General features: G+C 41.4%; 9 protein-coding genes across 10 annotated transcripts; all 9 read left to right on the top strand.

Annotated features, from left to right (window-relative positions):
* Positions 1–1,554: 1,554 nt before the first annotated feature.
* On the top strand, positions 1,555–4,915 carry LOC145711149 (uncharacterized). Its single transcript, XM_081788880.1, has 10 exons — positions 1,555–1,634; positions 1,678–1,833; positions 1,881–2,101; positions 2,153–2,603; positions 2,873–3,055; positions 3,095–3,286; positions 3,513–3,727; positions 4,336–4,476; positions 4,521–4,697; positions 4,739–4,915. Exons 1-10 carry the CDS (start codon positions 1,571–1,573, stop codon positions 4,880–4,882), a joined length of 1,944 nt encoding a protein of 647 aa, XP_081645006.1. The 5' UTR covers positions 1,555–1,570; the 3' UTR covers positions 4,883–4,915.
* Positions 4,916–4,925: 10 nt separating this feature from the next.
* LOC145711161 (ras-related GTP-binding protein A-like) lies at positions 4,926–6,748 on the top strand. Its single transcript, XM_081788893.1, has 6 exons — positions 4,926–5,198; positions 5,241–5,325; positions 5,836–6,115; positions 6,155–6,262; positions 6,302–6,457; positions 6,499–6,748. Exons 1-6 carry the CDS (start codon positions 4,948–4,950, stop codon positions 6,585–6,587), a joined length of 969 nt encoding a protein of 322 aa, XP_081645019.1. The 5' UTR covers positions 4,926–4,947; the 3' UTR covers positions 6,588–6,748.
* A 39-nt stretch (positions 6,749–6,787) lies between these two features.
* LOC145711167 (autophagy-related protein 101-like) lies at positions 6,788–8,474 on the top strand. The gene is made up of 4 exons (XM_081788898.1): positions 6,788–6,929; positions 7,755–7,925; positions 7,970–8,152; positions 8,195–8,474. Exons 1-4 carry the CDS (start codon positions 6,810–6,812, stop codon positions 8,324–8,326), a joined length of 606 nt encoding a protein of 201 aa, XP_081645024.1. The 5' UTR covers positions 6,788–6,809; the 3' UTR covers positions 8,327–8,474.
* Positions 8,471–10,426, top strand: LOC145711158 (succinate--CoA ligase [GDP-forming] subunit beta, mitochondrial-like). Its single transcript, XM_081788890.1, has 7 exons — positions 8,471–8,598; positions 8,873–9,020; positions 9,063–9,368; positions 9,408–9,515; positions 9,558–9,840; positions 9,882–10,127; positions 10,172–10,426. Exons 1-7 carry the CDS (start codon positions 8,510–8,512, stop codon positions 10,219–10,221), a joined length of 1,230 nt encoding a protein of 409 aa, XP_081645016.1. The 5' UTR covers positions 8,471–8,509; the 3' UTR covers positions 10,222–10,426.
* A 48-nt stretch (positions 10,427–10,474) lies between these two features.
* LOC145711855 (multiple inositol polyphosphate phosphatase 1-like) lies at positions 10,475–12,481 on the top strand. The gene is made up of 7 exons (XM_081789545.1): positions 10,475–10,555; positions 10,654–10,720; positions 10,769–10,840; positions 11,229–11,335; positions 11,385–11,575; positions 11,615–12,037; positions 12,078–12,481. The coding sequence occupies exons 1-7, from the start codon at positions 10,536–10,538 to the stop codon at positions 12,449–12,451; spliced, it is 1,254 nt and encodes a 417-aa protein (XP_081645671.1). The 5' UTR covers positions 10,475–10,535; the 3' UTR covers positions 12,452–12,481.
* Positions 12,482–13,847: 1,366 nt separating this feature from the next.
* LOC145711159 (26S proteasome non-ATPase regulatory subunit 4-like) lies at positions 13,848–15,362 on the top strand. The gene is made up of 8 exons (XM_081788891.1): positions 13,848–13,990; positions 14,035–14,221; positions 14,261–14,362; positions 14,406–14,565; positions 14,606–14,721; positions 14,764–14,868; positions 14,910–15,069; positions 15,113–15,362. The coding sequence occupies exons 1-8, from the start codon at positions 13,878–13,880 to the stop codon at positions 15,253–15,255; spliced, it is 1,086 nt and encodes a 361-aa protein (XP_081645017.1). The 5' UTR covers positions 13,848–13,877; the 3' UTR covers positions 15,256–15,362.
* Positions 15,363–15,461: 99 nt separating this feature from the next.
* LOC145711168 (EEF1A lysine methyltransferase 2-like) lies at positions 15,462–16,450 on the top strand. Of its 2 annotated transcripts, none has more exons than XM_081788901.1 (4): positions 15,462–15,600; positions 15,783–15,909; positions 15,959–16,255; positions 16,299–16,450. In XM_081788901.1, the coding sequence occupies exons 1-4, from the start codon at positions 15,492–15,494 to the stop codon at positions 16,435–16,437; spliced, it is 672 nt and encodes a 223-aa protein (XP_081645027.1). In that variant the 5' UTR covers positions 15,462–15,491; the 3' UTR covers positions 16,438–16,450. The 2 variants fall into 2 exon arrangements, with proteins under 2 accessions (XP_081645027.1, XP_081645026.1); XM_081788900.1 differs by having other exon boundaries at positions 15,489–15,607; positions 15,792–15,909.
* Positions 16,451–16,457: 7 nt separating this feature from the next.
* LOC145711172 (MIP18 family protein galla-2-like) lies at positions 16,458–17,099 on the top strand. Its single transcript, XM_081788905.1, has 3 exons — positions 16,458–16,679; positions 16,721–16,897; positions 16,945–17,099. Exons 1-3 carry the CDS (start codon positions 16,479–16,481, stop codon positions 17,077–17,079), a joined length of 513 nt encoding a protein of 170 aa, XP_081645031.1. The 5' UTR covers positions 16,458–16,478; the 3' UTR covers positions 17,080–17,099.
* A 216-nt stretch (positions 17,100–17,315) lies between these two features.
* Positions 17,316–19,732, top strand: LOC145711156 (tubulin gamma-2 chain-like). Its single transcript, XM_081788887.1, has 10 exons — positions 17,316–17,443; positions 17,488–17,610; positions 17,656–17,811; positions 17,854–18,003; positions 18,412–18,495; positions 18,539–18,662; positions 18,704–18,861; positions 18,922–19,076; positions 19,124–19,273; positions 19,324–19,732. The coding sequence occupies exons 1-10, from the start codon at positions 17,372–17,374 to the stop codon at positions 19,523–19,525; spliced, it is 1,374 nt and encodes a 457-aa protein (XP_081645013.1). The 5' UTR covers positions 17,316–17,371; the 3' UTR covers positions 19,526–19,732.
* Positions 19,733–19,737: the final 5 nt, after the last annotated feature.

Raw genomic sequence — 19,737 nt, 5'->3', positions numbered from 1 at the left:
CTCCCGTAAAGTCAGTTTTTCCTTCTGAAGATATTTCGTGTTCCATACTGCTCTTTTCTAAATTGTGCTTGCAGACTGTTCCATCATCCACCGGAGCATCAAGCCTTTTGTTTGCCATAATTGCCCACGTGACAGATAGCGCCACCAATATTATTGAAATTGTTATCACGAGACTGTCAATTGAGTTCAATACTGTGCTTCCATGATGAGAATAACGATAATATATAATTATATTCTATCTGTCTATTTCTGAATAACAGACCGCTTTTATTGAACTCTAACTCCAAGCAACAGAATTAAAAACAGCTATTGATTCTAGGAAGCATTCATTCTGCTGGATAACTTTGCCAGTGTAAGGGTTACTAAAGGAGCCGCAGTAGATGCCTGAATCATCAGACGAAGCATTTATTTTCTCAAGGCTTTTCTTTAGGGTCTCTATAAATAGTTCTGAATAATTGAGCGGGAGCGGTTAATACATTTGTTATACATTTTCCGACCATATTCCAGACCCTGGTTCCTTTTTCCGCAGTCTGTCGATTCCCACCCTTCTGCCAGAAAAGTCACCCTCGGACTCTTGTCTCTATCCTTGTACTCTATGTTTCTCAATGATTTATTCAGTCATTGATGAAGTAGTACCTGTTTTACAAATGATCTTTGTGTCATTTATTTCCACCCCTGTCTCAATCAGACTTGATTGATCGTCCCTGCACGCATCAGTATCCAAAAAGTCGCTTCGAAAAGATGTTCGAATTCTTGGCAATCGGCGAACAATGAATATCAACCCTTCAGGAATTGATCTGGGTCTTATTTTTGCTGAGAATATTTTCCGTCAAAAGACATGTTTAAAATGTAGAGGTTCGAATGTTAATTATCGGAGACTCAATGGCGATTGAAGGATTAAATTGAAGGTCGAAAAATGATTCTTTACATTCAGTAAACTGATGATGAAACCATATTTCTGTGACCTTAGGTCCTTGACCTACAGTAAAAACGGGTAATAATAGGTCAAAAATTGATGGAATCTAAAGCTCGGACCGTACAAATATGAATAATTCAATGCGATCGACAAATAGATTTTTTCAAAAAACTACGGGAACGAGTGCCCTTGAAATAAACTTTTTTGAGAATTCTCAACTGACCTTGAGCACTTCGACGAACTTATCGTAAATATCTGATTCAGCGGTACTCCTCTATTTTGTGCCCTAAAGTCCATCGGGCTTCTAAAGCTCGGAAAGTCAAAAAAAGTGCCGGCGGCGAGTGACGATTCCAGCGAGTTTATTCCGCGCTTGCTCTTTTCCTCTTTTGTGAAAAATTGATAGGGCGACTCTTACAGTACACTTCGTCCTGTTCACTTCAAGTAACTGTTCTGTTATTTGGCAGGGCAAATCTTTAATCCGACCAATTCGCATTTTTCGCTAATTAACATGACAATTCGGCTAGATGGAGCAAAGAGCATTGAGCTCATTTTTATTCAGTTTTAAATTTTCACCGCGAAAATACTGAAACTGCAAATTGTTGATGGTTTGAATTTAGAAAAAGGCCCCAACCGAAGTTTTTTCATTAAGATCAGATGGTCGAATCGAAAGATAAAATCCGTAGTGGTCGTTCAGGTTCCACCAGTTCTTCAAAAGACGGTAAAGAGCTTATTTTACCGCTTTGTAAAGCTTTTTCCTTCAGACAAGAAAGAAGTAGCAAAGAGAAAATTGTCTGACTCTGGAAGTGCGACGGATAAAAAGATGAAGATTGAGAGGTCGAATAGTAAAAGTGAAAAAAGTTCTTCGGAAAAACCTGTTATCGGAAAACTAGCCCGTCAAAAAGCAGCAGAATCGAAAGGTAGGGACTTCATATCACTTACTGTTGCTTTATTTGTCCTTTCGAAGCTGCGGAAGAAAAATCAAAAACAACGAAAAAGTCAACTAAGAAGGAAAAAGACACGAAGTTCCCGAAGTTCCATGAGACCAAACTTCTGGCAGATGAAAAACTGTCGCTAGAAAAGATCTCCGAGAGCTACAGCGCCATTGTCAAAACTATTAAAGATCACATGATGGATATTTCCGACCTCAAAAATGCAAAAACGGAGGATAAAGACGCTCTTTACCAGGTTTTTTCTTCATTCTAAAGCCAAGAAAATGACCAGAGGACAACTTTTCAGACGCGAACAGAGGCCGTTTTGGCCATTTCCACGCTGAAGCAGTTGAATCGCTTCGCCCAAATGCTCACTAGAGAATCGAGAGATGAGACGAAAACCCTCCTGGGCCGTTCAGATGCAGTCAATTTGAAACTACAGAACTTACAGTATCAGACGCACCATCTTAAAACCGAAATCGACGCCTGTCTCGGCTTCAACTCCCTGCATAAGACGATCGAAATGGTTCCAGAAGAAAGCTTCAAGGAATCAGCGCCTCAGGACATTGTCGAAAAAGCAGAATCATCCGATCACGAGATGGTAAAGGCCAGACTTGGCTGGGAACTGGCGCAGCGCGAGGAACTAAAATCGGCGATCGAACAAATCAAAACGAAACGGAGCAAGCTGGAAAACGACGCCAGTCGCGTGAGATCGAATCTCAATGATCTCCGACCGCAACTGAGCACGATGCTTGAAGGTAACATGCTTCTACGACCGCATTGATGTAGCCAAGGAGCCCATTATAGATGTCTTGGGATTAAAAATTAACTAAAGAGATCATTTACTCGTGTCGTAGATTCACGGATGTCCGATTTGTCCTGAGCTGGGACTTCATGAATACTTATACGGGTTTTACTCGCTAAATGGAACTCTCTAATATCGTAGAATAGAAAATAGTGCTAATTAGATGTTTGGCCTCTGATTCACTGCTCTGGTCACAGTACCACTACTTCAACAACTATTTAGCCGCAAATGGAGTCAGATCCATTCTCGGACTCGATGGAACTGTTGGTGCGATGGGTACAGCGACGGAAGTACTGACAGATCCGCTGTTGAAGATTTATAAAGCTGGTAGAGCGCTTTCCCAGACAAGGTCGGATGTAAAAGTGCTGATGGAGGGTGATCATAAAGAAGCGATAGAGCTCAAAGGTAGACTATTCTTTAGGACTTTTCTAACAGTTGTCAAAGGTAAAGGATTCGAAGATGGTGAGATGGAGCAAGAGGAGGAAGAAGAAGAAAACCAAAAGCGCAGTCGAAAGAAAAGTTCAAAGGACAAGAAAGATAAAGCCTCAAAAGGATGGTTCCCGGTGTTTATCACGTGGAAGATCGGATCGAAACCAGTCAAGTTCAAGCAAAATATCTACAACAAGCTCATCTACGGTAATTTATATTTCATCGCGCGAGACTTGTGTATTTCCTTGTTGGCAAATGGCGCGTTTGCAGCGATTTGCTTGTAGGAAATAACTTGAAATAAGTGGACTAATAAGTTTCAAGCTTTCGCGATTCAAGTACGGTATTTTCGGTTCTCAGAAGGCTTTAAATATATAATTATAAATAGTGGGCTCTGATTTATTGATGAAGTTCTTTGAACGCAATTAATTTTTAGCCGAGTCGTCAGAGTCGTCCGCAACTCCAGAACTTAGTTGTTTGTTCAACAATGACACAGGTCGTCAAACATCAAATGACGGTGGCAAGACACTTTCCTTTGGAAGATGTTACGAGTGGGCCGGACAAATCGCAACTGGGCAAGCTCCTTCAGGCGATGAGACCTATTCCGATTATCTTGGAAGAGTTGTCGAGGCGATTCAGGATCGATTCAAGGTAAAAAAAGGGCAACCGGGAGAATAATTCTGTGCACAGAACTATTCTGTGAAAAACAGAATTATTCTCACGATAAGACCCCCCCCTTTCCGGGAGAATAATTCTGTGAAAAAAAAATTTTTCTTGGCGAAAACAACTATTATACTGCGAATGAAGAAGTTGTTTGCTGCTAAAAATGAGTCCCAGCGGTAGAAAAAGACTGCTCCTGCCAACCCAATGAGTTCTCTATCAGAAAATGCGCGCAAGGGCCGTAGGCCCGTAGCGTGCTTCATAGCCTCTTCGGTTCAGCTTCTATTAACAAACTATCATTGATATAGATTGTTTTTGGCTGCAAGATTCGAAGACCAACTAAAGTCAATCCTTTTCCACTCTTAGACATGAGTTCAAAAGTATTATAAGCTATCTACGACATAATCAAAGTGAATTTTGCTAAGCTCGACACAGAATAGTTCTGTTTCAAACAGAATGGTTCTGTTTCAAACAGAATAGTTCTGTTTTTTCACAGAATAGTTCTGTTTCCACAGAATAGTTCTGTTCACAGAATTATTCTCCCGCCCAGCCGTAAAAAAATGTTTGAACCATCAGCTTTTATTACAACTTGCAAATAGCACTCTGAGCTTGTCCAGACGCATGTGAATACGTTGAAGGATAAAAAACTGCCGCTCGATCTGTCCAATGAGCTCATGATGACCGGCGTCATCACGAAGTTCGAAGAGTCAGACACTTACGAGTCTCCACGTGGTCTTAAGGTTTGTCTCCTTCCTCTTAGTCCCTTCAAAAAGCCGACCTTTAGCCATACGAAGATGGAAAACTCTTCAAAGTGTCGATCCAACATATTGATGAGAAAAAGATGTTCGCGTACATTTCTTTCTCGCCAAATTATCCGCTCAATCCGCCACGAATTTCAGTTTTCACGGAAGACAACAAAAACGCTGCTAATGATGTCCAGCTTCAATACATCGAGGAACATGTAAGTAACCCACGATTTATCTGTCTTTGAAGATATTCTAGTGTAATCTCCGACTGCCAATACGACTTAGAGCAAAGGATCGAATGATAGAAGCGATTTCCCGACAAATAGGAACTTTAATGATGCAGCCGATTTCCGCAAAAGTCACCACGCGAAATCGTATCCATCCTGTCCAGTTATTGTAAAACCACTGCCTGTCGAATCTTAAAAAAGTTCAACACTTTCATCCCTAAATCATGCTCGCGCTAGAATGAGCTCGAAAAAGGTAGAGAGAAAGAAAGTCCTTTTGATGGGCAAATCTGGTGCGGGAAAGACCTCGATGAGATCGATCATTTTTGCATCTTACGTCGCAGATGATGTATACAGACTTGGAATGACGATGGATATTGAGCACGCTCACGTTAGGATGCTCGGCAACCTGGTTGTGAATTTGTGGGATTGTGGAGGACAGGATTCCTTCATGGACAGTTATTTTATGTTCCAAAAAGAACAGATCTTCAAGTAAGTTGTGTTTCGTGAACTTGAGATTATTTTTACCTTCAGAGGATGCGAGGTTCTCATCTATGTCATCGACGTAAAATCAGAGCGACCAGAAGCAGATCTTCAAGGATACAGAGACTGCCTTGCCGTAAGTATATTTCAATAAAATAGATCAATGAGCTAAAATTCCGCAAAGTACTTGAGCTTAAATCACGCTGTTTAAAATCTTTATCAGATTAGATAATCATAATCGCGTTGGTTCGATCCACTGATAAATAGTCCCCCCGGCGTGTCGATCTCGAGACCGCCCTCTTTTGGTTTCTTTTTTTCATAAACGTTCGGGTAAATGAATGTTCCCATTCACAATTTTATGAATTTGAAATAAATCAAAAGACTCTTCCTCACTGATGACGATGGGTTCTTCTATTTTGGGATCTTTTGTTAGCCATAGTTCTTGATCTACTGTTAATTAAAATAAACGTACAACTGTAGGATAGTACCGCGATTATCATTTATGACTGACGGAATTTCCAGTCAGTCAAATTATGTCACATTTTCAATGTTAAAAACATAGGGCGAACGCGTCAGTCAGAAATGAGAATCATGGTATAATACTATACAACAACTTCTCCGTGCAAATTTGACGTGTATTTTTCAGGCGATCGCAGATTACTCGGCAGGAGCAAAGATATTCGTCCTCGTTCATAAAATGGATTTACTCCATGACCACGAGAAGAACACTGTCTTTGAGGCGAAGAAAAAAGAGCTTGAAGAGATTGCGCATACGAATAGATTAACCGTGGACATTGCAAAAACGTCGATTTGGGACAAGACTTTATACAGCGCGTGGTCAAAGATTGTGACTCAGTTGATCCCGAAAAAAGAGAAGTTCCAAACGGAGCTGCAGAATTTGGCCGAACAATCTGGTGCGAACGAAGGTGAGAGTATTTTCTTTGAATTTTTTTAAAGTACTGTAGTGCTGTTGTTCGAAAAAGCTACGATGTTGAACATTTGCTACATCAAAAACGATGCTAATGGTCACAAAACTGAGGACGACGAAGATATCATTGCGGAGCGCATGGAAGGTGAGTCCTCCATGTCTCCAGTTGATATTGAGTTTTTAGGTTTGAGCCATTATTTGAAGAATTTCAAGCTGATATGTTGGCGAAAGGCGACAAATTTCGAGTCTCTTGAAATAAGAACGAGCACGTTCTCGGCTATCATGCAGATTTTTACCGACTACACTTGTATAATGCTAGTTTCGTTCAATCCTGATATCCGTAAGACATCTCCCTTTTGCTCGAAGCTAACAGAATTCTAGCAATGTGGAACTGGCGAAAGGCGATCGACCGAATTCGTCCGAAATTTCAAAAGCTCGACCAAAAGAACAGAAGAGCGCAGCAGTATTGAACTGTCTTTTTCAGTTTTAGAATTTATCCATTTATATTTGAACAATTCTGTCTCTTTTCTCACCTCCACATCCTTCCAGCGTGACCACCGTTGTTCACTAATTCTGCGTTTCACTATTTTTCGTTTATGTCAATTCTTCAAAAGGCTAATCAATCATGGAACGGTTTCGATAGTGGATGTTCTTTAGATTCATCAAATCGGTCAAAAGGGATTATTTAAACGATGAATGCGACAAGATACGAGTTTCAAGTGAATGTTTTCCCTGAACAGCTGGAGGAATCTGCCCTGTGTCTTCTGCATACGATCTTATTTCATCGGACAACTGGCAAATTCAAGTATCAGGTAAGAAATTCATATATTTTGTGCAGTGGACGTAGTAGATAGTTTTCAGTTATAGCAAAATATTTTTTCTATGTGATAGCAGAAAATAAAGGCAGTAGTGTGTCTCATTCATGAAGTTGACTTCTTCGCAAGCTCTTCAACCCTCAGATCTGATAGGTCCCACGTTCCGAACTTCTTTTCAACTGAGCGGTACTTCGCGTCTGTTGATTTTCTTCGCAGAAGTCCTTAAGCAACTGCTGAATAAATATTCTAAAATTATTTTTCATACCATTTGCTTTGAATATAGTTAATCCGAAAAGAGGAATTCTTTCGCTTCCGAGCATCCATGATGAACAGCATATATTTCCACTTTCGTCCTCTTCAAAGTTTACACTGTGCTGGTCAAGATATTTTTTCGCATGCGCTAGATAAGAAAATAATAAAGTCGTAAATTTTTTTACCGATAAATGAAAAAGGGTTGGTAACTTCGTGATCGCTACCAAATGTTTTCTGGTCCAACAGGTCCCTCATCGGATTCGCTATTCTTCTTACCGGAAAGGTGCTCGGAATTTTCTTGTTATCACTTGACATCTGAAAATTTATTTGTAACTAACTACTTAAATTTAAAATCATGGAAGCAGCTAAAATGTACTTAGTTCTGTAAATATTTGCGGGCTAGGAATCTCGGACAATGTCTCTCGAGAGACAGCTGCCACACGAGGGCGATGTTCCATAATAGTTTTCCTATTGTTATCAATCAAAGTCATAAAATCGGTAGATTCGCGTGTTTCTACTGAAGTACATCGTTTCGTGTCATCAAAGAAAATAATTAATCTCTATTTTTAGAAAAAAGGCGAGTTCCTGATAGGAACGCTGGGATATCAAGATGTGCATTGCCAAACTATCAACCTTACCTACGTGAAGACGGAATCAGCAGAGCTCCATACTTGCCTACTGGAGAATGTTCGACAATTTGTCCAGCAATACAATAGTGGAAATAAAACACTTACACTTGAGGTGCAAAATTTTCTAAAACTACTATATTGAAAATCATCTTTCAGTTCTTCCAAAAGAAAAGAGGTCGATGGCCTTTTTCAAGTGAGGAGCCAGTGCCATGGGAGGTTTGGGCGATCACATTCGTCGAACCCTCGCAAAACTCCAAGGAAACTCCTGCCGAGTCAGTCGTGACAAACATGGTCTCCATTGCTGAGAAGATCAACAACTCAAACAGTTTCCTTCCAAAAGTATGCTTTCACTCATCAGCTCTTTAGTAAGTTGTATTTCAGACTCCGAATCAATCAGATCTTGGTCTTGTTTACGAATGTAATTTCTGTGACGTTCAACCTTACCTCTTCCGCTGTCAATATCAAGGTCAAATGTCGACGCTCAAAAAGCTTTTCAAAGACGTTTCTCTGTAAAAATCAAGTCTCTACTCGCAGCCCTGCTAACCCCGTTCCTACTGGCCATACCTATTGAGTCTAATTCAACTACTATCCAAGCTTGTACATAATTCTGCTACTTTCATATTTCATGGAAAACAAAACCCGCTGAAAAGGTGTATTCAAATTGGAAAATCGAGATGAAAGTTCAGATCTTTGAAAATGTTCCGAAAACTCGCTACTACCGGCCGACGAGCTCTCAACCTTCAGGAATTCGCTTCCAAGCAGCTTATGGAAAAGCACGGCCTCAGGTTAGTAGAAAGTCAATTATGAAAAAGCGTAAACACTTCATGTCCGGAGGTTCGGGTTAGAGTGATTCAAATCGAGCTCCGCATAAGCCTGTCAAAAAGTTTGATGGATTGTTTTCGCCTCCGATTAGCGTAAACTTATCACACCAATACACCGACAATTTTTTTCGAAAATAGATTTCGTATTTTCTTTGAAACTCCGATTAATAGAATATCAAAGATTTCTCTTGATTGATGATTACGGAAAATTGACTCAAGTAAAACCAATTTATCCTAGTGTCCAGCGATTCCGAATGGCAGAAAACGAAGCCGAAGCTGTTGAAGGTGGAAAATATCTGTTGGAAACTGGTGCTCCCGAGCTCGTCATCAAAGCTCAGATCCTTGCTGGTGGCCGAGGAAAGGGAACTTTCGATACCGGATTCAAGGTAACCTGTCCAACTAAACGGATTCACCTCAATCGTGACTAGGGAGGAGTCCACTTCGCCACTGACCCCGTCAAGTGCGGCGAGTACGTCAAGCAAATGATCGGTAACCGTCTCACTACCAAGCAGACTTTGCCCGAAGGTGTCCCCGTCCAGAAGGTTATGGTCGCCCATGCCCTCGACATCTCTCGAGAAACCTACCTCGCCGTCCTTATGGACCGAGAATTCAACGGACCAGTCATTGTCGGATCTCCAGATGGTGGTATGGACATTGAAGAAGTCGCTGAGAAGACTCCTGAGCGCATTTTCACCATGCCAATTGATATCAATGATGGAATCAACATGAACCAGGTACTTAGTACTTCTTCAATCATTTCTTATCAATTTTAGGCCCTCGAAATGGCCAAGAACCTCCAGTTCACTGGCGAGAAAGCCAACACCGCCGCCGAGCAAATCATCAAGCTTTACAACATGTTCATTGCTGTCGATGCTACCCAGGTACGCATTGATAGAATTTCATAGAGAATCATTGTTTCATAGGTTGAGATCAACCCCTTCGGTGAAACTCCACAGGGAGAAGTTGTCTGCTTCGACGCCAAGATCAACTTCGACGACAACGCCGCCTACCGACAGCAGGAAATCTTCGCCATGGGCGACGACACCGAAACCGACCCCCGAGAAGTTGAAGCTGAAAAATTCGGACTCAACTACGTCGGTATGGATGGTGACATCGGATGTCTCGTCAACGGTGCTGGTCTTGCTATGGCCACCATGGACATTATCAAGCTCGAAGGTGGTGAGCCCGCTAACTTCCTCGATCTCGGTAAGTGGCAGCGCTTGAATTTATTCTCAAAATCGTTTCAGGTGGTGGAGTCCAGGAATCCGGAGTCTTCGAAGCCCTCCGAATCATCACTTCTGATGCTCGCGTCAAGGTCGTCCTTGTCAACATCTTCGGAGGTATCGTCAACTGCGAGATCATCGCTCGAGGTGTCAACCGAGCCTACGAAGAGCTTGGAATCACCATCCCACTTGTCTGCCGACTTGAAGGAACCAATGTCGACTCTGCCAAGTCTATTCTTGCTCAGGCTGGCCACCCAGTCATCACTTCCGGTAAGAAATAAACAAGAAAATCGATCCTTTTACTAAAATTTTAGACTCATTCGGTGAGGCTGCCGTCAAGGCCGTCGCTGCCCTGCCCAAGTAAAGTCCTTCGCTCTCTGTATTCTTCCTGTCAAGTACTGATTGATTCTGTTGGCTCATCATTAATTCTAATTCGCTCTACGAATATTTTTTCGCTCGAAAAACCACCTTATTTATTGACTGGCTCTGTCCTGTTCTCCTGAGAAGTTCAAAAACTCAACCACTACCCTTAGGCAAACATAGATCATCTGCCCTGCGGCGATTTTTAATAATGAAATATATTAAAAAATAAGAAAAACATATATTTACTTGTGTGTTTCTTTTTAAGACCGTGTCTATCAATTCTGCAGTGCTAAAAAGGCTAAATTGACAGGTTGAATGAACTTGCTGTCTCTGATCTAAGGGTTTAACGATCGCGATCGAGCAGAAATCGAGAGCTCCAGAAAGTTGACTTTGTCTAGTTTAATTTTGAAAATCGTTGACCCGATGAACAGATTCTTCTGAAGCTCGTCTGGTCGCCTACTAGCGGCTGCTCTTCCGAGTCATTTTCTCTTTCTGACGAGGTACAGTCCGCTCCCTCCTGAGTCGCTACTTCTTTGTCTCTTTTTCAGTATCCTGCAGGCACGAAGACGGCATACGCAACTAGTCAAAAATTCCAGGACTCGTCTTTATATCTATACAAGGTACAGTTGGCATCATTTCTTTGCTTCAATTAATTTCAATATTATTCAAATGAAACATGTCATTTTTATGGCCCGACCAAGTCACTTGGCGACCTTGCTTTTTTGAACTCTCAAAACTCTCATAAAGAGACAACTTTCGGGCAACAATGAGCAGAGTTTACAATTCTTTCAAAGAATCATCGATTTTATAGGATTTAAGTGGTCGTAGATTTCATAAAATTTGCACTCAGCTATCATTTCCGATTTATACTTGAAATTTTTATAATCTAGTTGTTATTGTAAACTCTTCTCGAAAGTCGTGAAAAGTATATTTTTGCTAAGGCCCGAAACTCTGTCTATTTGGTGATGGCTTCTCTTCTCTTGAGCAATCTCTAAACAAGTTTTTAAGAACGTCCCTAAAGACTACACATTAACTGGTCTCAGTGCGTTATATCGTCATGGTACAAGATATCCGTCATCGAGCAAGATTCAAAAATGGGCAACGCTGATTTACAGGTATCGTATCGTAGAAACTCTCCATACGTCATCATCAAATGTATTCCAGTGTTCAAAATAATGCAACAGAAAATCTTCCCGAGTGGCTTGAAGATTGGGAGCCTCAGATGGACGTCGATCTCGCGTGGCTATTAAATGATGTCGGCTGGGCCGAACTCAAAGGCCTCGCTTCACGCTTCAAAAGTCTCAACCCAGAAATTTTTGACAGTAGAAGATACTCCGTAAAATCTTCTTTCAAAGGTATCTTTTCTTCGAATTCAACAACGAATTTTTCTCCAGCTCGTTGTGTTTCTTCCGCGCGTGGCTTCATCGCCGGTCTCCATCCCGAAGAATACTCCGATTTCTCTACAGATATGGATCACGTGGACGCCACAGAACGATCCGTAACATATCTCGAAACTGAAATCGAAATCAACAACCGTCTGTTGCGCTTTTTCGATAGCTGCCGTCGCCATGTGGATTGGGAGGAATCACCAAGATGCGAAAACGAGTCCCGAAAGTTTATCGCAGGCGGTCATGTCTCGAGCATACGAAAGGAAATTGCCAGGACGTTGGGACTCAAATACATAACTAACAGACAAGTGGTGGATTTGCATCAGTTGGTGGTTTTTGAAACGGCGCTCTTTGGGAAATCGGAGCTCAAGGAGTTTTTCAGAACAGAAGGAAAGTTTGAAATGAATTTGACTAAAAATGTTTTAGAGAGTTTTGGTTTTCGAAGAGACTATTTTAAACTTGCAAAAAGACGCATTTGAAGTGCTGGAATACGTCTCCGATTTGAAGCACTACTACAAAACTGGTTATGGCTACGCCCTTAACTACCGTTCCGCCACGCCTTTGCTCGATGATATGGTTGGGATCATCCGGGAAATGGTCGAAAACCCGGACGCAAAACCGAGAGCAGATCTTTACTTCGGACATGCTGAAACAGCTGTTCCGCTTATGGCACTTTTAGGGCTTTTTGAAGGGGCTCCTTTGACTGCTGATAGTTTTGTTTTAGGAAAGGTTGAAGAATTAGCTAAGAAATGGTTTGTTTCAGTGGGAATTCAAGCTTACGCTCTATTTATAATGAAAAGATGCTTATCGATTTCATGGCTGCGCAATAATTTCATTATATAATTGACCATCCCCAGTGTGAATTTCGAGTGTATCGACGAAATGTATTTCATAGAGATTTTTTGAAAACAAAATGAATACCAAATTTTCTTCGATTCATTCTACGAAGTCACAATATAATGAGACACATGTGAAATGAAATCACCGTCACCTATTTTCCCATTACCACAGTTTCCTACACCTGAATTTGATTGAAAAACATGATTTTCAAAATGAAACAGTTCTTTTTGACGCATACAACTCTTTGAATATTCTATGGAGCATATACAATGGTCTATGGTCCAAGCTTCAGTGTTAATAATTCTCCCTATCTATAAATATGTTTTTATCATAAAATGATTGCGACAAAACTAAAGCGATTCTAAAGCGCAATTTTCTATCATGAAATTTCTTGAAGATAAAATTGCATAAAAATCTGTTCTGTACTTTAATATATCAGTTAAAATCGCGTTAAAATGATAACTATATTAAAAGTATTCCATTCCCTCTCATGCGCACAGTATTTCTGAATGCTTCCAAAATTAATAAATGATGTTTTATTGATAAACTCGTCTTCAACTCTCAAAAAAGCAAGGCACAGACGTTTCCGTTGCACAAAAATAGCTCCTTTCGCCGCCAACATCTCATTTTTGCTCTACAAAAAGAATAATCCCGGATCGGAAGAGGACACGCCCGGGCCGGATTTAGTCCTCCAAGTTGCCGTCAACGAGCATTTAGTCAATATTCCAGGCCAGCATCATACAGTTGACGTCCACGTTGCGCTAGAATACTTCGAAAAGAAAATAAAAGTATGCAAATTTCAATTAAAATCAGTGTCCAAAGGAGTTGTTATAGAGTTGGAGTCAACACGAATGCGATGTTACCAAACTCAACAACGAGCTCTAGCCTAAAACCATCTATCAAGCCAATAATTCTGTATTTTCCAATTCATCCTATTTGCCGAATTGTTAAAAAATATGCACTGCACTGCTTCTATCTTTTTTCTCAGCATTTTAAACTACTTACTGACTCTATTTCAAAATAAGCGATCCTTACTTTTCTTTTCCAAAGCTTTAAGTTCATACACCGTATGACTTCAGGACATCTACTTACTGCATTTATTTTATTTAAAAACTTGGCACAGTTCTGAAACGCTACGAAATATCCAACAATATGGCCTTCCAATCCATCAAATTTACATTCGCCCAATTAAAAATTTCTCCTTTTTATGCTTTTTTGGTGGCTTCGAATTTTCAAAAAACCTTAGAAAAAAATCCGCGCAGCAGGAAACGAGACAAAAAGCGTCTCTAGAAAATCTAAAGATTTGTTATCTCAAGTCTCTTCGGGCAAAATAAAGTCTGTTATGCTTGCGCTGCACTTTTCTTTTTCTATGTGAAAAAAAAATCATCTTGTCTAAGATCTCTATTCCTGTTTTTAGAGAAAAGATCTGATGACACTTGAAAGTACAATTATTTGCGTTGATAATTCGGAATATTGCCGAAACGGTGATTTTGGTCTCAATCGGCTTATTTCCCAGCAAGATGCGGCTAATCTCGTCGCTAGGTACTGTTACTTCTTCCCTCATTTCGCCTCATATCCTGTCTTAGAACGAAGCTCAAATCCAACCCTGAAAATGACGTTGGTCTTCTTACTATGTCTAACAACTACTTGGTCACGACTTTAACCGCGGACCAGCAAAAGTTCCAATCCGTGATGGCCAAGGTCCAGCCAGAAGGAGAGGTCAAGCTTTCAGCAGCTGTCCGAGTCGCTCAACTCTCACTTAAACACCGAATGGTTAGAGAGAAATTTCTTCGTTTGTGATATCTTTTTCAGCATAAAAATCACCGACAACGAATCGTCGTTTTCATCTGCTCGCCGATTCTTGAAGATGAAAAGGAATTGATCAAAGTTGCCAAGCGATTGAAAAAAGAAAAGGTACCCGAAATCATAGATCAACAAGACCTAAAACAACCAAAAGGTCAACCTTGACATCGTTTCTTTCGGCGAAGACGAAGCCAACCAGGCTAAACTCACCGCTTTCATCAATACTCTCAACGGCAAAGACGGCAGTGGAAGCCACCTTGTTCGAATTTCTAGTGGCAACAATCTCGACCAAGCTCTTCGTCAGTCTCCAATCAGTATGTTCAGCTCTTACTTTCTTATTTCTTATCGTTTTAGTCGGCGATGATGGCCCAGTTGGCGGTGCCTTTGCCATGGACGACGCTGAAACTGATCCAGAACTTGCTATGGCTCTTCGTATCTCTCTTGAGGAACAGAGAGCTCGACAAGAGACCGTAAGGCATTCCAATCTTTCTGATCTTCTATGAATTATTTAGGACGGTGGTGGAGAACAAGAGACCTCCGGTGGAGCTGCTCCAGCTGAAACGGAAGCAATGGACGAAGATCGAGCAATGCTAAACGCTGCTTTGAGCATGAGCATGGTGAGTTTCCAGCCGTTTTTCTGTATGTAAAACGATTTCAGGGCGGTGCTCCAGCTGCTCCATCAAATGATGAACCAAACTTTGCTGCAATGACGGAAGAGGAGCAAATCGCTTATGCTCTGAGGATGTCAATGGCCGACTCGGCTCCGGCAGAGGAAACTCCTGCTGCTGCTGCTCCAGCAGAATCAATGGAAACTGATCGTAAGAGAGGCATCTTGTTGAATCGACTCTAAGAATTATTCAGAAAACGCAGAAGAGCTAGTGACTGACCCCGAATTCCTCCGGTCCATTATCGAGACGCTCCCAGAAGTCGATCCGAACTCCGATGCTGTTAAAGGCGCCCTTGGCGAGAAGAAGAAAGAAGGTGACGACGATAAGCCCAACTAAATAAAATGATATGGGATGAAAAGCAATTTCTGTTTTCTCAACTTTCTCTCTTGTTTCTCGATTCCGACACACCATCACTCTTACAGATAAAGAATTCTATAGCTACATTTTTTTCTCAAGATTATATTTCTCGATTCTACTAGCAAGCTCTACATGTAATGAATGGTTAAATATTCAAAATATCTCAGTATGTGTAATAAGGAAGTACTCGTCCTGAAAGTTTTGTTTCTTGTAGAATGGAAGCTAAAGAAGAAACGGTGGAAATGTTGAACTCGTCGAGGTTGGGCACGCAGGAATATTGGGAAAGTTTGTATCAGAAGGAGAATGAGAACTTTGAGCATCATGGGAAAGGGTTCGTGATTCTAGTAGCGGGAAGATCTGGGCTTAGGAACCTGAGTAGAATCCTTAGTCAGGGGCTTTATGTTTTGAAAAAGGCACTTTCAGGACCCTGAATCAGTTTTCTACACAGGTTTCCGAGCACAGAGAAACATAAACTTGACAAATACCTTTTGCGAACCTGTATTTTTGAGACGAAGGAGAAGTCTGGTTCGGAGAAGATGCTATGTACAGAATGATCAAGCATCTTGAGCGGCTTGTAGAAGAGGATAAGATTGAAGAAAACGATCCGATTATTGATCTTGGAACTGGAAATGGGTATGAAATTCCCTTTCTGAAATATCGTTTGATAAAGAAATCCTGATAGTGTGATGCTTCGGGAGCTAGAAGACTTCGGCTTCACCAATTTGACTGGGATCGATTACTCGCCCAGCTCGATAAAGCTCGCTGCTCAAATCTGCCCGAATCTGGTGGATCATCTCTTTCAAGCAGATATTCTAAAATCTGACGAGCGCTTCACCGCAAAATATAAAATCGCCATGGATAAAGGCACGTTTGACGCGATCAGCCTCACGCCTAGCGATAAGGAGACTGCCATCGCCAATTATTCGGAGAACGTCGCCCAAATGCTTGAAAAGAAAGGCGATTATTTGTTTATAACTAGGTTAGAAATCGGTTTATAGGATCAAAAGTTTATTCCGTATTAGTTGCAATTGGACGACCGACGAATTAAAGAAGCACTTTTCGAAGCAGTTTGAGCTGGTTACAGAGCTGAAAGTACCGAAATTCAAATTTGGAGGGAAAGAAGGATCGTCTACTGTTTCTGTATTATTCTCAAAACTCTAGAACCAACACTCAATTTTTAGTTCTAATTGGCTCTCCATAGAATGGTCTTCGCATCGATAGATCAAGCGCTTCAAAACGCAACTCCAACTCTTTTTCAAAAAGCCAAACCAAGAGAGCAAAAAGCTTCGGACTGGGACGACGATGTTAGAGATCCTTGGGACGCACGGGAAGTGTTTGAGTTGATTCGAGAAATCAGAGATCCCGAGCATCCCATGTCTCTTGAAGAGCTTGGTGTCGTTCAGGTACCGTCCCATTCCCTAGCCGAGTGAAATGAGTTTTGTAGGAAGAGTTGATCACTGTTAACGACGAGGAAAACGAGATAAATGTGACTTTTACACCGACGATTCCGCACTGCTCGATGGCAACGCTGATCGGTTTATCCATCTCAGTCAAACTGATCCGCTCCTTGCCGCGAAGGTTCAAAGTCAACCTGGCCATTACTCCCGGAACGCACGCACAGGTAATCGAGGAAACTAAACCTTCAATCATTAATCACAATTTTAAAAGGAGCACCAAGTAAACAGGCAGCTAAAGGACAAAGAACGCGTAGCTGCTGCCCTTGAGAATCCAAATCTAATTAAAGTTGTAAATAACTCGCTGATAAAAACTGTGGAGGAAATCGATCTTGACGATGATTTCTGATTTGATTGCTTCCCTTTTTGCCCGTCTTGTTCATTCATTTGTAATTGCCAAAATTAATCAGCAAAACGAAGTGCGCTCTTATTCTGTACAGATTCTAACAGACAACGAAAACGGAAAATTCCCGTTTTCATGTTTTTCAAAACGGCGGGCTCGAAATAACGACTTCTCCTCACTGACACCTATTTTCCTGATTCACGATCGCCTTGTTTTCTCGTTTGTGACCGGTTGTTTCCATTCGAAAAATAATATTTTTTCCGATCACACGCTTGAATTTTTGTGATTTTTTTAAGAAATGCCCCGAGAAATTATCACACTACAGGTTGGACAGTGCGGGAATCAAGTCGGATGCGAGTTTTGGAAACAGGTAAAGAGAGCTCAAATTCGGTCGGGTTTCCTATATGATTTCAGATCGTGAAAGAGCACGGCATCCGACCCGATGGAATCATAGAAGACTTCGCTCGTGAGGGATACGATCGCAAAGACGTTTTCTTCTACCAAGCCGACGATGAGCATTATATTCCTCGCGCTCTCGTGAGTACCTCAAATACCAACAAAAGGTATTAACTTTTTATTCAGCTGATCGATTTGGAGCCGCGAGTTATTTCAAACATTCGAAACTCCGAGCATAAGAACCTCTTCAACCCTGAGAACTTTTACATATCCGAGCACGGAGGTGGCGCTGGGAACAACTGGGCGTCCGGATTCGAGCAAGGAGGCAAAATCAGTGAAAAGGTACTTGACCATCTTGGTTGCTTCAGATCGCTATAAATTTAGATTTTTGACATGATCGATCGAGAAGCGGACGGAAGTGACAATCTGCAAGCTTTTAATATTTGTCATTCAACAGCTGGTGGAACTGGCTCCGGCTTGGGAAGCTATTTACTCGAGAATCTTCACGATCGTTATCCAAAGAAAATTATTCAGGTTCATTTGGAATGGTAGTAACAGGCTTCAAATAAGTCGGACATACGATGTCTGTAACTTTCGATTGGGCTAAGATAATTACGATCTGTAACTTGCAGACTGTAGCCGGATATAATTTTACATATTTTAAGAAGAATTGGTGTCAATAAAGTTTCTGGTGGTGGAGTTATGACGTCATGAAAATGCATTATAGAAGGGCACTATCAACTTTGTGACGTCATTACTCCACCTCCACATATTCAAATAACACCAAAATCTTATTTAACACACATCAGACCCTCCCCAACATGGTGCAAAAGAGAGAATCGAAATATCTCGACTCTAACACTTTCAAAATCGCTCCACCAATTTATGTCCGACTTATTTGAAACCTGTTAGTCTTATTAGTATCGTTGACCCTCCATTTAGACATTTTCTGTTTTCCCATCGCAAGAGTCCGAAAGAGGATCTGACGTCGTTGTGCAGCCGTATAACACGATATTGACTACTAAAGTAAGTCGTGTAATCACGTGACTTTTCATAATGCCTCTTTTAGCGACTTACGCAAAATGTTGATTCCTGCGTGGTTCTTGATAATGCGGCGCTTCACTCGATTGCTGTTGAAAAATTGCTCATTCCAAATCCTGACTTTACCGTTATCAACAAACTCGTTGCTACAGGTACGGTCTTCTTTCATTTCCACCGTTCATTCTTTCTTCAGTGATGTCTGCCTGCACAGCCACACTTCGCTACCCAACGTACGTCCACAACGATCTGCAATCAATTCTTTCGCCGCTGATTCCTGTCCCCAAGCTTCACTTTTTGATGACTGGCTACACGCCCCTTGCGGTTTCCGAATCAGAATCAACAGTCGCCCGAGTAAGTTCTTCCCTGTTCAAAACTCACCTTCTTTTGAATACCTTTTTATTCTAATTAAAGACTACTGCGCTGGACGTTATGAGGCGTCTCCTCAACACAAAGAATATGATGATGAATGTGGGCGCGCGAGCGTTGAGCTCGAAGCTCAATCACGTGTACATTTCTTTGCTGAACATAATCCAAGGAGACGTCGACCCGGCGGACTGCTACAAAAGGTACACTTCACCTGTGCCCTTGCTGCAACTCCTTACAATGCTTTTAGCTTGACGAGGATCAGACAGCGGAACTTGGTCAAATTCATTAGCTGGGCTCCAGCGGCGCCAGAGCTTGTTCTTGCTAGACGATCGCCGTACATTGAGACGAGAAACAAGGTTTCCGGACTCATGCTCGCTAATCATACTATCGTTTCTTCGTAAGTTAGATATCCGTTTTGCTTCTTCGTTAACATCTCCGTCTTTTCAGGCTCTTCCATCGATCAGCCGTTGACTTCGACAAAATGAAGAAGCGTAACGCGTACACCGAGCCCTTCCGGAAGCACGAGATGTTCAAGGACGACTTGCTCGAGTTCGACCGCTCCCGGGAGGTAGTCGGCGATCTGATCGACGAGTATCGCGCCGCAACAAAAGAAACATACCTCACGCGCCACATGAACATGCAAGGCTAGAATCTACTGTCAAATTACTGTACATTTATTCACTGCCCAGTTATCAATCTAAGATTTATTCTAAGAAAGTTCACAATTTGAATTCACCACATTCCCTTATCACAACAAATACCGCAAGTTGTTTTTATTCTTTGCTTTATTCAGGCCTTTTTTACATGTAGAATGGAGAGTTTCTAGTTTTTAATCTTTCAAAAATCTCTTTTTATACTCGG

This window comes from Oikopleura dioica, chromosome 1, assembly GCF_907165135.1.
Source record: "Oikopleura dioica chromosome 1, OKI2018_I68_1.0, whole genome shotgun sequence".
In the NCBI taxonomy this organism is placed as follows: domain Eukaryota; kingdom Metazoa; phylum Chordata; class Appendicularia; order Copelata; family Oikopleuridae; genus Oikopleura; species Oikopleura dioica.
This window is presented reverse-complemented; position numbering and strand designations above follow the sequence as displayed.